The sequence below is a fragment of the Grammomys surdaster genome, unplaced genomic scaffold (assembly GCF_004785775.1).
Source record: "Grammomys surdaster isolate TR1022 unplaced genomic scaffold, NIH_TR_1.0 126391, whole genome shotgun sequence".
Lineage (NCBI taxonomy): Eukaryota > Metazoa > Chordata > Mammalia > Rodentia > Muridae > Grammomys > Grammomys surdaster.
Window position 1 is genome coordinate 18,303,731 of NW_021621185.1, and position 18,205 is coordinate 18,321,935.

The following is an 18,205-nucleotide window of genomic DNA, read 5'->3' on the forward strand; positions in this document are numbered from 1 at the left end:
TTATCCCTCTGGAATGGTAAGCCGAAATAAACCCTCTCTGCTATAAGTAGCTTTGGTTGTGGTGTATTTTCATAGCAACAGAATAGTGACTGAAAAATCGGTTCCTGATAATGAGCTGTTGCCTGACTATATTGTTCTAGGGAGGAATGTGGAAGGCTTCAGAACTAGACTAGAAAAGAAGACTAACGCTTCAAGTAAGGCTCGACAGGTTGTCCTCTTAGGAACCTGGACGATGGTGCAGAGAGTAAAGTAGACTGTACAGTCCTGGCTCAAGAGTTCCCAGAGGGAAGCAAGGATTTTTAAAAGAAGCTGGGCTCGAGGCCCAGGCTGGCTAGTTTTTATGTCAACTTGACACAGGTGAGAGTCGTTTTGTAAGGGGGAACCTCAATTGAGAAAAATGCTCCCATCAGATTGGCCCATGGGAAACACTAGTGTGTATTTTCTTGTTGATAATTCCTTTGAGAGGGACCACCTCATGTCAGTGGTGCTATTCCTGGATAGGGTGGTGGTACTGGGTGTTACAAGAAAGCAGGCTGAGCAAAACATGAAGAGCAAGCCAGTAAGCTGCACCCCTTCCTGGCCTCTGCTTTAGCTCCTGCTTCCATCTTCCTGCCTCGAGTTTCTGCCCTGACTGCCTTTGATGGTGGACTGGGATCTGAGATTTGTAAGCTGGAACAAACCCTCTCCTTCCCAAGTTGCTTTTGGTCATGATATTTCATCACAGTCATAGAAACTCTAAGACAATCCCATTCCTGTGATAGTTTGGCAAAGTATCTCCCTGTGTGCTGCCTGTGCCCTATGAACTTGCTTGAGGCTAAATGTAAGAGAAATCGACTAATGTTGTTGACAGAGGTAATTCCAAGGCAACATAATATTGAATCTGTTGTGTGGTTTTATGAATCACTTTTATACAAGTCTACAATGAAAACAAACAAGTAGATACAAAGAAATATAAAATGTACAGTCCGAAAAGAAACAGAGTATACCAGGAAACTCAATTGTTGTGGCCATGACTTAGGCTGAAAGAGATCAGATTGTCATCAGTGAGTAGAGAAGCATGTCCTATACTGAAAGGGAGGGATACTCTTAAAGCAAGAGCACACCTACCTAAGCTTTCAGCTTGTGAAACAGCCTCCTAGAAAGTAACTGAATAAAAGCTCAGATGCTGCCAGGCGGTGGAGGCACATGCCTTTAATTCCAGCACTTGGGAGACAGAGGCAGGTGGATTTCTGAGTTCGAGGCCAGCCTGGTCTACAGAGTGAGTTCCAAGTCAGCCAGGGCTACATAGAGAAACCCTGTCTCGAAAAACGAAAAAAACAAAAAAACAAAACAAAACAAAAAAAAGCTCAGATGCTAATGTGGTTCAAGGTGGGTTGGGGTCCCAAGCTGGCAGCCACACTTGGCAATGTCAGTCACATGATGCTGGCTGCAGAGGCATACACGATGTAAGCGTGAAGAGGCTGCGGTTTCTTCCTCTGCAGTTTTAGAGAGCTACTGAGGACAGGAAGCATGTGGCAAGGAGCACCTGACTGAAGACTCCAAAAGGCCATTGCAGGAAGCTAAAAAAATGAAAAAGCCCTGGTTGCAGGGGAGACCCCAAAATGTTAGAGATGGCAGATATAGGACATATGCCAAGGGAAGCAGCACAAAGGGAGTGGAGTAGGCCCCAAAGAAGATGCTCACTGTGGGTAGCAAAGCTGGAGGAGAGGACCACCTAAGCCTTACAAAATTAAAGTCCCAGATATGGGACATAGTATTTGGTGTTTGCCCTGCTGGGCTTCTGTCTTGCTTTGGTTCAGGATTTCTTCACTATGCTGTCATTTCTCCCTTTTGAAATAACAATGTATATTTTGTGCCATTGTATGTTGGAAGTATGTAATTTGTCTTTTGATTATATAGGGGGTTACAATGAAGAAATTGCCTTGAGTCTGAGAAGAAAGTTTGAAACAGTGTTCAGTCTGTGAAAGACTACGGGCACTTTTGAAGTTGAAATAAATGCATTTTTGCACTAGGATATAGCTGTAAGAATATGTGGGGCAGGGAGTAGACTGCAATTGTTTGAATAAGAAATGTTCTCCACATGGCTTAGGCATTTGAACACTTGGTGGTATTATTTGGGAGTTTTAGGGAGCTGGAGAAAGGATATCACTGGGGTGGGCTTTGAGAGAACAAAGCCTTGCTATTTCTAGTTTGTTCTTTCTGCCTTGTTCTTGACTTCCAGTGTATCCGCTCTCAGCTTTCCATGCCTGCTGCTATGCTCACTTCCCGTTGCCATGGTTCTACTGTGCCATCACAAACTCTCACCTCTGAAGCCTAAGCCAAAGAAACTGTCTCCCCCGTTAAGTTGTCATGGTCATGTTGTTTTATTACAGCAATAGAAAAGTGATTACTACACAAGGAAAGCAGAGAGACACAGGGAAGGCTGCTTGGCTTCCTTGAAGCTGACACGAAGCCCTTCATCTATTCCACAAACCCCTCCCAGGGGCCAACCCCTGCACTATTTACTGTGGACCGAGCACAGAACAATCTTCCAGAACTTATTTTACATTCATTTGTGTGTGCATGTGCATAGGTGTACAAGCATGTATATGCCACAGCATTTGTGTGGATGTCAGAAGACAATTTGCAGGAGCCAGTTCTCTCCTTCTACCATCTGAGTTCCAGGGACCAAACTTGAATCATCAGGCTTGGCAGCAGCTACCTTTACACACCGAGCCATCTTGCCAGCTCCTAAGAGAATCTTTCCCATATACGTATTGTGAGGTGTGTTGAGGTTTGGTCTGTTGCTATGTATTATAATTCTAAATTCTATACTCCAAGGTCTAGGCCTAAGAGCGACTTCTCGAATTTACAAGCGTTTGTTGTGCAAACCTTGTTCCTTGAGTTAAAACTATTGGTTAAATAATATTGGCCACAGCCAATTACTGGTGGGATTAGAGATAGGCAGGTTTGAAGTGACCTGGTTCAGGGAGAGAGGCAGGAGAACAGGAAAGAGAAGAGGAGGAAGAACGGGGGTGGGGATGAGGATGGGAAAGCCACCATGAGGGGACATGGACCATGAGCATGTGGCTAGGAGAAACAGCAAGTATCTGGGGTACACCATTGGGAAAGTAGGCAGGGCTGCAGTTAGAAGAGTAGATTAGGGGTTACCACTCTCCCAGTAATTGTCAAAGTGAAATAAAACATTATAGTCTGAGTCTCCTTTATTTGTAAGCTAGTTGGGGATAAGCTTAAATTGGTTGTACTACAAAGTGTTCAAGAGAGATAGTAACAGGTGCCACAGCACGTATAACATGGCCACATATCCTAGTACAGCATATGGAGTTGCCTACAAACGGAATACTCAAATATAGAAGGCTCAAATATAGTACTCAGGACATCCTTCTAACTCTGAATCAGTGAGGCACCAGGGTTCTAGACTGGCTGACAGAACAAGAAGACTGGAAGTGGATGGCTACCATAGCATTCTGCCCAACACTGTGCCTTAGAGGGATCGAGGACATGGCCATCCTCAGGGATGTGTGTCTAACAGGAAGGTTGTGTTTTACAGCTATAGTAGGAACCTGTGTTTTCTGAACTTACAGTTTTCCAGATGGCATGCTGAAGTGCCACATCCATGTGAAAGGGTCTCCCTTATGTTTAAACATCCTTACTGTCATCTTACAATGTAGGGACCCTTGAAGAGACCATACAGTGGGATCTTGCCCCCAAAAGACTTAAGAATAGGAAGTTGTGTCATCTACTCATGAAGGTTTATCTCTTTTTGTTGCTGTATCAAAACCAAAAGACTCCAATGTGAAATTTTATGATAACATGGAAAGCTACTAAGAATTTCTATCATGAAAATTGTGCTCTCCTAAGAATGCATGGAGGGCCGGTTTTTACACATCCTGTTTCCTGTACCTCAGTGGCACAGAAGGGACCCACACCGCAGCTGGCAGCAGCCTCCTTCCTCCTGCCCCTTGCTCAGATCATTTCTGCACAACTCTGTCTTCCAAGGGTCTGCTGGGGTTGTGGACAGCTCCCGAAAACACTTTTCTCTATTACGATACTTCACTTACAATATCATCACCTGCTTGGGCCCTTGTAACTCCTGTTTCATAGCAAGAGACTGACAATGTAAACAGACCTGTCTGTATTCCAAGGAGAAGTTGTTCATTTTGATATCGGGGTTTCTTGTGCCTGGAGGTGTCTGATAAAGTACCCCTGAAGCTATGGCCATGGCCGTCTAGAGCTGATGTGGAAGCAGACGCCCAATGCCAAGGCCTACGATGTACCAGAGAAAAAAGAGCCAGCCCGAAGGGTCTGTCTCCACACTTGAATCTCTCTGCTCACAAAGCCAGAGGGAAACTCCTCATTTTTCCCTTCAAGGAGAGATGGCACCTAATCCATTGACATGACACTGAGTCACTAACCGGCATTGGTCTTGATAGTAGTCACTTAACAACAGTCTAAAATGTGGGTTCGTCTTGTGGATGAGGGTGTAGGTTTCCTCTATGATTCTGTAAATTTAGACATTCCCTAATCTCTAAAACGTAAAAAAAAAATTAAACCTGGGTAACTTGATATTTTAATAGCCTGTCAGGAACCCAAATGTCCTTTAATAAATGCAAACATTTGTTCCTAACAGCATTCCAGACATATTTACATCACAATTCATACCAGTAGCAACATTATAATTATTAAGTAGCAATGAAAATAATTTTATAGTTAGGGGTCACCACAACATGAGGAACTGTGTTAAAGGGTCGCAACATTAGGAAGACTGAGAAACCACTGCTCAAAGCAATGACCTTGGACTCCAAAGACATTTGCTACAGGCCTCTGTCTGTTGTGAGTTAAAAGTTATTGAAGTATTGATCTGAATCCAATATGTACATTCAAGAATACATGTTAGAATAACAATTGTCCTACCTAATGTAACCTTTCAGAAAGTCCATTCATACAGAAAATGTATCATAGGCTGTCAAGCATGAGGGGATATAAAAAGTGATTTGTGCTTTAATAAGAAATCAATTTTTTCTAAGATATATTTCCTATTTATCCAATTTCCAGCCATATTCTATATTTTCCTTACAGTCGTAAGAAAAATAACTTTTAAAGATTGCAAACAAAATATCAATATTACAAAATAAATATGGGCTGGCGATATGGCTCAGTGTTAGGAGTGCTTGCCTAGCAAGTCACAAAGCCTTGGGGTTTGTCTCTAATAAAGAGAGAAGGGAGAGAGAGAAGAAGTGGACAACTCTAAATGGGCCATAGTGAACCATAGTGGTTTTAGTATTTGCCTAGCATATGTGAAGGCCTGAATTGGAACACCAGCCTCAAAGACAGCAACAAATATATAAACTTCCTAAGAGAGTAAAGGACCAAGCTTGGGGTGAGAAGACTCTCAGAGGATAAAGCATTTGCTGTGCTGAGATCAGGGTCTGGATCCCTAGAACCTACATACATGTCAAACATGTGTAACATACTTATAATCCCCGAACTGGAGAGGAAGAGTCACAGGGGATTCCTGGGGCAAGCCACCTAGTTAGACTAGTGAGAACAGGTGAGCGCTGGGTTCAGAGGGGCTCAGGCTCAGTAAAGTGAAGAGTGATTGAAACCTTAATGCACATGTGCATTGACCCTATGCACATATACACATGCAAACATGCATGCATGCATATCATACACACACACAAAAGGAAGGGGGTTGGAAGATCAGGTTGCCAAGCAGCTTGAACTCTTGACTTGTAGCAGACAAGCTACGGCATTTTCTGTAGCAGACCCACCACCCGTTCTAAACTGGATCCTGCCTAGTATATGTGAACCCTCTTCTCTACCAGTCCTTCTATTTTCATATCTTACTTTTTGGCCTTTGCCTCCCTGAGTCTAATGAGGGTTACTTACAGGAGCGTGGGTAAGGGGCTAGTTAAGGTACATGAGTCACTTTCCAGTGGTTACACTCTGAAGAAAATGTCTCTTTCTCTCCCAGTAACCACTAGCTGCCTATGAACCCTCAGAGGGGAGTTAAATTTGAATATTTATCTTCACTGCAGCTGGAGGACAAGTAAACCGTATTGTGAAATGGAGGTACAGTGTACTGTTGTGGATTTGGTTTAATGCTTGTATTATGTTAATTGGGTCCCCAAAAATTGCACAAGAATCCCATATGTAAGCCGCTGAGGGACCCTGCCCCACATTGGTTTTAATTGGTAAATAAAGTTCCTGGTGGCCAATGACTGGACAAGGAGACAGAGGCGGGACTTGAGGATTCGCAAGGGGACAGAGAGATAAGGATGGAGAACAGCCATGCTGGGAAAGAAGAAAGACTAGGCCTAAGAAGTGTAGGACAGAGAGACTGTCAACATGTAAGAGTCAGGGGGGCTGCAGGGCTGGGTCTGGGGTGGCCAGGATGGAATATATATTTTAGTAAGTAATAATTCAGGAATATTGGATGGGAAGTGTTAGCCATGGGAAGGTTTTGGAGTGGTCCAGCCATTGAGCTGTTTAAGAAATATTAAACTATAAGGCTGTGTGTGGGTCTTTCATTGAGGAACACAAGACATTGGGGCGGGTACCGAGGAACGTGAATTGAGCAGGATTAATCACCTACAGCAACAGTGTACTCTCACTTTTACAGTTATCAACACTAATAAAGTCATGAGCAACCTCCATGAAGGAATAACTCGGAGGGTGAGGGCAGGCTTTGGGAACCCCCAAACAGAGGCCTCTCAGCCTTTGTCTGGAAATAGAAGGTATTCTTTCTTAAAGTACTTCAGCCTCAGTAATGACTGTTAACAGGCTCCAAAGACCAGGGGACATCCCCACCCAAAATCCTTACAGAAATACAGGAATGAAGAGGAATAAGGAAAGGACTTATCAAACATTTGTACTTAGCTGGAAGCCAAGAGCACTTAGCTCCTAGTTGGTTGGTTACCTTATAACGCGTCTGTTCCACATCATAGATCTTCTTCTCTGACACCATTTTCGGAGCAAAGAACTTGGCTAACTTCGCAAGGTAAACCCCATTCCGGAGCCCTTCTTCCAGTTCAGTGGTTGGTGGCAATTCTTCAACTAAGCAGACTTCCATCCATCTGAAAACATCATAAAACATTAAAGTCTGATTGATTCCAGGCAGGTGACACTTCGTAAAGGGAGACACACAGTGCTTTGCTGTGTGCTGGAGACACTGTGGAAGAAAACAGGCCTCAGAGATCTTTCTGCATACAGAATTTCTGGGCAGAACAAGGATTCAGGACATAAGGTGAACAAGAGGGTTTAGTTTAGAGGCACAGAACTCACTGGTGTGCCACAGCTTGTCAAAGTCACCTTTGTCTGAACCTTTGCCAAATCCCAACAAAGCCAGAGAAGGGGGAAGGAAAGGCCAAACCATTTTGTAAGTGTGGAATTAGTCCTGCTGACATTAAAGAAAAATGACTTGAGGCTTATGAGCCAGGCAATTCTTATATAGGCTGTGCCTTAGGGAGGTACAGTCTAAAGTACTACGCTCAGGGCAGCTGACTCAGTGCAGAGTAGCTACTGGGAAACTCGAGACTATGGGAAATTCAGTGAGTGGCTTATATTTCCCATATAATACACTGGAATACGTTAAACATACCCACATTTTGGAAAAGCATATAGTACCTACTGGGTTCTAAAAGCATTTTTTAAAAGATCAGATTAAATCTTAGGGCACTGTGCCAGTACCAGTACTTCAGAGAACAGAGTGCCAAGGTCATTGCCGGCCTGAGGACACACAGTGGGAAAGAGGCCAGACAAGCTCATGTTTCACACTGTGTGCAGAAAATCATAAGTATGAAGTAAACGCTCCTTCTGTCCCTTCCTGGGTCACACCTGCGAAGACTGGCCGTTCTTAGAAAGAAAGTCCCAGCCCTGTCACCAAGTTATTGATCCACACATCAGTCTAGCTGTTGGTGTGAGCCCCATGCCTCCCTTCACAGACAGGCAGGTTCCTGGAGGTTATGGACACAGCAGCCTCAGCTCCCCTTCACATGTGGGCGACAGAGAAGCTCTGTGCTGGGATTCTACCACCTGGCCTGACCCAAACTGCGAATGCTGGGCATTTCTGTTCTGCCTGTGGCTCTCAACAACTTGAAAAGCTCAATAAACTCCTGATAAGTCAGGAGGAATTACTGGGTGATTATCAGGCATGTAAAAAAATAGAATATATGAGAAAAATATAAATAAAAACTCTTGTTTGGAGAGCAAAAATTATAATTCAGTGCCTAGCTTGGGCTCATCCCTGGAGTATTTCAAAATATGTACATATATACACATATAAACATGTAAGCATGCAGATATGCATATACAGAATTGAGAATACAATGCAATATTGAGGAAAAACAAGAGAACCGTGTAAGAGAGGCTCTGTGTCTACTACTACATGGTAGGACACAATAGGAAAGTGTAGGGATGGATAAAGGGCAGCATGTGGTTATCTCTGGAGATGAGGGAAAACTTTAGTATGGGATAAAGACCCAGACTTGGCCTATATGAGCAGGCAGGGAGAAAGTGCACCTGGGTGCTAGACAATCCCTAAGCACAAAAGGAACATGGCTGGCTGACTCATGGGAAAAGCTCAGAGAAGCCTCTGGGCCCTTGGGGATATATATATATACAGTCTTGCAAGCTGAGTTCTGGGGGGCCTAACAGGGGGAGAAGCGATGACATCTGTTGCCATAGGAAGCAGGGAGCTTCTGGCAGCTTCACAGAAGAGGCGTGACATGTTGACAGCGGTAATTACAACCAATTAATCTGTATAATAGATGCCTCAGAGACAGTGCTGAGGGACTGGGTGAGATGGAGGGAACTGGGAAAGGGTTTAAGGAAAGCATGACAGAGGTAGGGGAGAGCTTTGGCAAAGGGTCAAAAGGAAGTGCAATATGATGAGCCAGGGAGGTCATAGGCAGGCTCTGCAGCCTCAGATATCTGACAGACTTCTCTGCTAAACATAAGCGGTAAAGACTGACTCTGTTCTAATATCACAGGGGCCCGTGAGCTGAGAGAACAGGACAATGGTGGACTACGTATCAGACATAACGTGAGTGGGAGATATCTGTTGTACATGAAACCTTGCTTCATAAACCCGAACCAAGATTACAGACCTGGAAAGAAAAAAAAAAGGAATGAAAAGAAAGGAAGATCCTGTTAAGTTAAAAAAAAAAAATCGAGCTATGTTAAGAGCCACTGTACAAGACCAAGCAAGTCAAGTTAGCTTTCCACCACTATAACAAAACACCTGATGTAAATAGCTTACAAAGAGAAAAGGCTGGATTCTGTGAAGAAAGTCTGTAACCTCTTTTGGAGGCTGAGACAGAAGGATAGAGAGTTAGCCTGTGCAACATAGCAAGATCCTGCCTCTAAAACAGAAAGGGCTAGGATAAACAAACAAACAAACAAACAGATGGACAGAAAAGGGATATTTCTATCTCAATTTCAGAGATTTCAGTCCAAGACTGTATCGATCCATGGGGGTAAACTCTTGCAAGGGTGTCAGATAGCAATGGCAGAGGGTGTACAGCGAAACGAGTTGTTCAATTCATGGATAGGAAGCACAACAGAGAGATCACATTGTGGATGAGTCCCACAATACCACCCCTCCACACACACCAAGGCTTCTCCTAACACAGGTATAGACCACTCCTCAAGGGACACACTCAAGGGACTAAGCCTCTCATGCATGGACCTCTGAGTCCATTCTGCATCAAACTACAGCAGCAAGTTTCTAACTTAGATAAACTAATTAGAACATCAAGCTATTTTACAGCAAAATACAATCTGTTTTCAACCAATTATGTTTTCAAATAATTACCCTGAAAAGTACTTTTTTTTTATATAGCAATATATAAGGGCTTTGTAACAACTTGGTAATTGGGGTGCATGGGGGTACAATATATTGACAACTGGTAGGTGGAATACAGGGAGATATGTTGACAACTGGGGGCAAGGGGCCAGTATTCTAAAATGAAACCAACACTAAGTATAATATCTTAGGTCTGAGCCTGCTTAAAAAGAGAAAGATAATTGCACTTGTTTTGTCTGTTGGTATATGCATGCAGTTGCCTTAAAATACTTAGGATATAAAAAGCTTAGGTTAGCTAGAGCCTTTCAAAGTCTGGACAAATGTGGTAAGCTAGGGATGTTGCTGAGTTGGTAGAGCACCTGCCTGGCACGAATGAAGCCCTGGGTTTGATCTATAGAACTGAACAAATAGGGTAGGGTGGCTCATGCCTGTAATCTCAGCATTTAGAAGGTAGAGGTAGGAATATCAGAAGTTCAAAGTCAGCCTTGGCTTCATAGAGAACTCAGGGTAAGCCTGGGATACATTAGAATCTACTCCAAAACAGCAAAGATAGATAGATGATAGATAGATAGATATAGATAGATAGATAGATAGATAGATAGATAGATAGATAGATAGATGGATAGATGGATGATAGACAGATAAATGGATAGAGATAGAGAACACGTTGTACCTCCAACATACACTTATTTAATGATAATTCTTGTCTGGTTTGTCAAGTATCATGTCACACTGCAGAACCTTATAAAGTGCTGTTTTGAATACTGGATTTTATGCTTCATAGGGAATACCATCCAGTCTTTGTGTCCAGCCTGGAAAGAAGAGCTGAGGTTACCACTGGTAGATGAGTTTTGGTATTTCTTGGATCCTGACAATTCCGTGAGAAAACTTAGCTTTCCTAAAGCTCTTTAAACCCCAAGGACACATATTTAGATGGTGAAGGAACTGATAAAGTGACCAAGGGCTTCTGCTAGTCTATATTCCCAACTTTGAACTTCCCCTATCTCACCAACAGAAGAATGCACCCTGCCATCCAGGACCACAGCTTGTTAACATGTGTTAACAAGTCACTCTTAGCTTCTTCCACAGCAGAAGTCATGCATGTCATGGTTTGGAAATCCAGTCTGCTATCCTCCCAGCGTACAAGCTATACCAATGTTAGAAGGAGCAAGTTCTTGGGGCGTATGTACTTGCTTGGTCTCCATTTGTCACACTTGGTAACAGGCATGGTCAACAGCCCAGGCTACCTCTTGAGGGAGCAAATAGGGCAGGATAGAGGCTGGCCATGTGAAGCTGAAAGACTGTCTGAAAAGAGTGCCTGACAGAGACTGCCACAAACCTACACTGCATCTCACAGCTCTTCTGGGAAGATACAACTTAGAAACTGCTACCAATGACCAGTCAGTATGTGGTCCATACACATAAGCCTGATCATCTGAGACAAGTGGCAGGTTTTGCTAACAGAATCAGGTTGGGAAAACCAATAGTGATATAAAAGTATGAAATACTTCATAAAGAAGTGGAAACAGAGATCGCACATTTGTAAAGAGTGAGTGTCCTCTTTGGGTAAATATCCCTGTGACCTATCTCACTGAAGTATACAGATGAGAACTTCATGTACACACACTATAGGACCAACCCAAAGGCTAGGAGACGGCTGTGAGGAGGTCCTGCTCAAGGGTCTGCATCCCAGCCAACTGTGACTGGCCCAGCTGGCACGTGATGTACAGGGTGGAGGAAATGATGGGTACCCACTCTGGGCCTGGCTCATACAAACCTTCCATGGGGTATTTTTTTTTCTTTTAAAGATTTATTTATTTTATGTAATATAAGTACACTGTCGCTGTCTTCAGACGAAGAAGACGGCATAGGATCCCATTATAGATGGTTATGAGCCAACATGTGGTTGCTGAGAATTGAACTCAGGACCTCTGGAAGAACAGCCAGTGCTCTTAACCTCTGAGACATCTCTCCAGCCCCAGTGGAGGTTTAAAAAAAAATACAATGTTTTAGTTAATTAATTCCTTGAGAATTTTATGTGTGCATACAAGGTATTCTGATCATAGTCATCCCTCCCTCCATCCCTAAACTTTTCCTGGATCCGCCCCTCAATTCCCCACCCTCTCCCGACTTTCTTCAATGCATTCTTAGACCTATCATGTCTTATCTATCTGCTCTTTAGTTTGTGGACCACTGGGTCACATCTCACGTTTGGGCCATTACGAATTAGTACTGCTACAAAACGTTACTGAATGTGTTTTTACCAGGAGTAGAATTGCTAGGTCATATGGTATGATAATCAATATTGATGGACGGCTTGATAGGATTTCGAATCACCATAGAAACAAACCTCTGAGCATGTTCACGAGGAGTTAGATCAGGTCAACTGAAGTAAGAAACCCCACCCCCCCACGCCTCACTAAGGGGAGGCGATACCATTCTATGGGCTGTGGTCTCAGACTGACCGAAAAAGGAAGAAAGAAGTGGAATTCTAGCATCCCCTACTTCTTGACTGCGACCCAGTGTCCAGCCACCTCCTTCTCCTCCACCATACTGTCCCCTGCCGCGACACACTATATCCCCTGGAACTTTAAGCCCCCATAAATCTTCCTTATAGTGCTTTTTCTCACAGCAACAAGTAAGTAATTCTATGCTTATCTTTTAGGGCCTTATGCCTGTTTTCTAAAGCAGCCATATACAGTGGCAGGAGAGGTTATCTTGATTCTCTTGGATGTGTATATACATTCATCTCTGCACCATATGTTAAAAAGATTACATTTGTTGAATAGTCTTGGTACCTCCCACACAGATCAATTGCCTGTAAAAGTAGAGTCTATTTCTAAATCTTCAGTTCATCTGGAGTGATCTATCATGTCTGTGGCTTATGGATGGATACTGCATAAAGCTGGCAGGTAACCAGTTTGCCAAGACTCCCTGTGCTATCAAGAAATGGTATCAAATTTGGCTCAGAAACTGGACTGAAACTGGAACTGGCCCACCTCCCTTCTGCTGCCTCTGACTTTCCTGTGCTTTCCCAGTCTTTCCATTAATTACTTTTACTGACCCGAAGCACCGAAGTGTGAACGTCTCATTTCCAAATATAGATTGAACCTGGGCGTGATGGTGCACACCTTTAATCTCAGCTCTTGGAGGCAGAGGCAGGCAGATCTCTGTGAATTTGAGGCCATCCTGGTCGACACAGTGAGTTTCAGGGCAGCCAGGATTACACAGTCAGACCCTGTCTTAAAAACAAAACAAAACAACAACAACAAAAACCTTAAACCCACCAAACAGGTTAACGCTACTTATGTACGCTGTAGGGCTGCTGGAGGCTTTGGAGTTAGCCTTGTTGCTGGAAGCAGCTCGGTGTGCTTGCTCGTACTCAGCCGTTGTACATTGTAGGTGTGAGCAGAGGAAGCTCAGGACAGGTGAGACGGGGGTATGTAAGGATGGAGGTGAGAGGTGAGGAGAAAAGATTTTCCAGCTCTGGATTAAGGTCGAAAGACAAAAAACAAAAAAACCAAAAAAACAAAAAAAAAACCAAAAACAAAAAAAAACAAAACAAAAAACAAAACAAAACAAAACAAAACAAAAAAACCACTATCATTTTGTCTCACAAGAGGCAAAAACAAAGAAAATAAAGCAAAAAGTAAGCAACAAAAGTCCTGGGGCAAGGAGTCCATTCTTCTGCACTGTGCTGTGCCTGAACAGGAGATGGAAACAGCCGGGACATTTGCTATGGTTTTGACTCAGGAAATCACTAGCTATAAATCTTGATTTTTCTCAGGCAGTAGTGGACGGAATAAACTGTCCCCAAGGTAGAACTGCTGGCCAAGATCAGAAAATGTGGTTTTTTTTCCCTGCAAAAATACCCTGCTTCACGAGGTGCCTATTTCCACTTTTAAGTGTCTCATCCATTTCTTGCCCCATTGTTTATAAGCTGCAGAAGCAGCAAGCAGAACACTTTTCTTTAGAAAGAACACAAAGAGCTCTCTTCTTTGCTTTTATATGAAAAGTAATTGGCTGTTCTTTACCTTTTGTCTCCACAGGAAGTAAAAAAAAAATCAAAACTACAAAATTAAGAAGCCAGGGATAACTTTTTCATGAGCTGCTGGTCAATGTAAAACTGCCATCACAACTATCAGCGTTATTAGCTCAGAGGAATGTTGATGCAGAAAACCGCTGAACTACGGGGTACCCAGGGGTCCCCTTCCTATGCTCTTAAAAACTGCTTGGTTCCTTATAAGAAAGTGCTATCAATCCAGTTAATTTCTTTAATGCATAGGTACACAAACGCCATGAACAGAATCAGTGGGGATACTATGGTGAGACATACCTGTAAGCCCAGTACTCTCAAGGCTGAGGCAGGAGAATCTCAAGTTTGAGGCCAACTTTGGCTACAGGGTAAGCTCATATATAAATTTAAAAAAAAAAAAAAAGAAAAGAAAGACCTGGACCCTTGAAGGCTCTCAGAGACTCAGCCACCAACAAAAGAGCATACATGGGCTGGACTAAGCCCCCCCCCCAAAATGTTGCAGATATATAGCCTTCATGTAGGTCCCCCAACATCTGGAGTGGGGACTGTCCCTAAAGCTGTTGCCTATCTGTGGAATCCATTCCTCTTGTCAGCCTTGTCTGGCCTCAGTGGGAGAGGATATGCTTAGCCCTGCAGAGTCTTGATGTGTCGAGGTGGGAGATCCCCAGGAAGCAACATCCTCTCAGAGAAGGAGAGGGGGTATGGGGGGTAGGATTGTGTGACAGGAGATGAGGAGCAGGGATCAGGATGTAAAATGACAAAATAAATAAATAAATAAATAAATAAATAAATAAGAGAAAGAAAGAAGGAAGGAAAGAAGGAAAGAAGGAAAGAAAGAAAGGAAGGAGGAAGGAAGGAAGGAAGGAAGGAAGGAAGGATACATGACTCTAATATCCATAAAGGAACAAACTTTAGGAAGATGATTTAGAAGAATCTGTTGAGTTTGGCAAACATTTTCCAACACTGTTCCACGGAACACTAGCTCAGTTAGACGCTAATAGATGTTATTGGTAGAAAAATAGGTAAAAAGAGGATCTGGTAACGTCTCAGATGGACATGAAGAATGATATTGCATATTGAATAAAAGGTCTTCATTATCAAATGGGCAAGCACTTGGTTGACCACATTCTGGTATTTTGTATAAGGTAGCTTTTCTGTGTTACCACCATGGATGTTCAGTTGAGAAGACTGCTAAGTACTGAAAGCACAGTCTGGGTTCTCATTTACAGTAAGCACAAAAGGAAAAAAAGAAAAAAAAAGTGAAAGAAGAAGTTGTTAATCCAAACTAAAGAGAACTTGAAGATTTGGAGAAAAAAAAAACATAGTCAATCCATATGGGGAAAAAAATTAGAATGCTCTCGAAAGATTGTTCTATCAGTCCCTGGAACTGCCTGTGGATCCGCTGGAACTGGAGTTATGAACTGTTGCGAGCTGCCTGCCATGTGGGTGCTGGGGACTGAATTGGGTCCGCTGTGAGAGCGCTCAGTACACTTGAAGCTGAGCTGTGCTTTAGGCCCTTGAGTCAATACATTTTGCATGGACAAAGAACAGAGTTCTTGAGGGTCTCCAAGCACGCCTGAAAACGTCTGTCAAAGCCATAACCTCTCGTACCTCAGAGTCTGACTATATTTGGAGAGAGAGCCTTCAAAGAGATAAATTAAAATGAGGCCTTGAAGGTGGGTCTTACTCTAGTCTGTCTGGTGTATAATAAGGGAACTTAGAAAGAGCATGTGGCAGCAAGAGAGACCCAATGCACATCAGCATGCTCGTGTGGCAGCAAGAGAGACCCAATGCACATCAGCATGGTCGTGTGGCAGCAAGAGAGACCCAATGCACATCAGCATGCTCGTGGCTCTTTAGTCCTGTTTAAGCACAAAATCCCATGTGCGTCCCACCTACCCTTTTGCCATATAGCTTGAAGGTACTTTCATGCAATTTTAGTGTGTGTGGATTTTAACTCTAATGGATATTGATACATGAGGACCAGTGGAGATTTTCCATGTGGCATTATATGGGAAAGTTTTAGATTCTGGAGTATTTCACATTTTTATTAAGAGTTTTGGATTATTTGTTGGACACTGCCACCGAGAGTGCCACTATGTGAGGACCTTGTTTGTCTTGAGAAGTGCACAACACGAACTTCAGAGTAGAGGCTCTTAATCTGTGGGTGGCGACCCCTTGGGGTAGTCAAACGACCCTTTTATAGGGAGTCACATATCAGATACCCTGCATATCAGGTATTTGCATTACAATTCCTACAGTGGCAAAATTACAGTTATGAAGTGGCAATGAAAATAATTTTATGGTTGGGGGTCACCACAAAATGAGGTCCCATGCAGTGTTAGAAAGAGAGAGAACCTCTGCTCCAGAGTAAAATGTATCAGGCTAGACCAATGCTCAACTCTGATGATGTGTCTCTCCCTTGGCTAAGCCAAGTCTCAGTCCCTTCCTTTGGAACATGGGGATAACAGTAGGGTGGATGAGAGTTTATCGAAGCAGAGCTCTCGTGTCCAGCTCATGGAAACACCTCCACTAAGTAACAGCTATTACAGTTCTCAAACCCGAGGACCTTCCTCTGCCCAGCTGCCAGCCCCTGCCTGCCGTACAGACTCCAGGCTACCAAATGTCTATGCCAAAGTACTCTGTTGCCACAGCCTGCCCATCCCCAGTGAATCCACTTCGAATTCTATTGCCTTCTACAAATTATAGCCTTCACTGATAATGAATAAGGTATTGTAAATATTTGCCTATGTTTGTGACAGCCAGGTTTTCTCTAGAATGAGCTGCTCACAACAGAGTAATGACAATTGCAAACAACTGCCATCCACAGTTACTTAGCATGTTGGCTAACGCTTAGCATGTAGTTGGCACCTCCAGGGATGTATTCTTATACCAGCTCAAGAAGCAGAGAGAGGCTGAGGAAGCCAGTAAACAGCGGGGCTATGATTTAAATTCAGGCTGTCACCTCTGCGGGACCCATCTCCGCCACACTCCACTCTGTTCTGACAAATCATTTAAGATTAGTGTGGTGAGCAGGGCTTAAGGCTCACTCCCTAGGACTAACTACTGATTGAGCAGAAACTCACAGTAAAGCCCTGTCCAAATGATTCCGATCTGAACTCCACCTCCTAAAGCAAGGAGTTTCTGCCCTTCAGTGCAACACTAAGATGAGCACACTATTTGTGATTTACTCATGTTTCTAGAACAGCGGTTCTCAACCTGTAAGTTGAACGATCCTTTCACAGGGGTTGCATATCAGATATCCCGTATATCAGATGTTTACATTATGATTCATAACAGCAACAAAATGACAGTTATGAGGTAGGAATGAAAATAATCTTATGGTTGGGGGGGGTCAACAAAACAGTGCATCAAAGGGTCATAGCATTAGGAAGGTTGGAAGCCACTGTTCTAGAGACATCTGTGGAGTATAAATGTGCTCTGGGCATTAGACACCTGACTTCAAACATGTTTCTTCAGCTTAGTCGTGATCTCTGGATCACAATTGCCCCTGGTCACAGTGCTGCCCTTGAGAAATGTGTGTCTAACATAGCTATGCTGCAGAGCCACCATGAAAACGAAGAGAGATAGTATACATAGAATCATCCTGTAAAAAAGAAACCAGCACGCAATGGGTGCTTAAAAGATACTTGTTCCCCAGAAACACAAAGAAAGTAGGAAGCTGAGCTTGGTGTGAAGATGCTCCAAAGGATGTACCGTACTATCCTCCATGGAGCAGCCTGACCATAGGTCCCTCAACATCTACGAGCTAAAGTTTGTTTGGTGGAGACTGCTGGGACATAGGACACCCTACAGGAAAACATGGTACCCACAGAGCTTCAGAGTATGAGGACATCCCATGGCTTCTCTAAAACGCTACAAATGGGACTGAAGTGTGGTGGGCATTTGCAGTACAAACTTCTTCCCATACTGGTAGATAACCATAGCAGGGTGCAGAGGAAGAGAAATGAGGAAAGAGGCAAAAGTACCGTGGCTGCTCCCTGGCATGTAGAGTGTACAAACACAGTGTAAATAGCAGCCTAGGATGTGATGAAGCAGACTCTCCTTCCCAGGCTTGTCCGTGCTGTGTACATCATCTAAGCAAACGCGACCTCCCTTCTTGCACTTTCTAACATTTCTTTGCTCTAAGGTAGGCAGGCAAAGGAAAGCAACATGCAACATGCTTCTGAAGACTATCAGCTAATTTGACCAAATTCCTCCCCACCCTTGAGTCCCTCTTGACAGTCACCTATATCTTTCCCAGGTAAATCTTCTTCAACATGGACTTGTTACACCATGGTCATTCTGGAATGGAAAAAAAGAAAAAGAAAGAGAGAGAGAGAGAGAGAGAGAGAGAGAGA

General features: G+C 43.4%; 1 protein-coding gene across 1 annotated transcript in view; it reads right to left on the reverse strand.

Annotated features, from left to right (window-relative positions):
* Positions 1-18,205, reverse strand: part of Iqgap2 (IQ motif containing GTPase activating protein 2) — a 266,744-nt gene that overhangs the window by 133,287 nt on the left and 115,252 nt on the right. The window contains exon 3 of the mRNA XM_028760064.1: positions 6,923-7,079. Coding sequence (XP_028615897.1) covers positions 6,923-7,079 — 157 coding nt within the window. The remainder of the gene's footprint in view (positions 1-6,922; positions 7,080-18,205) is intronic.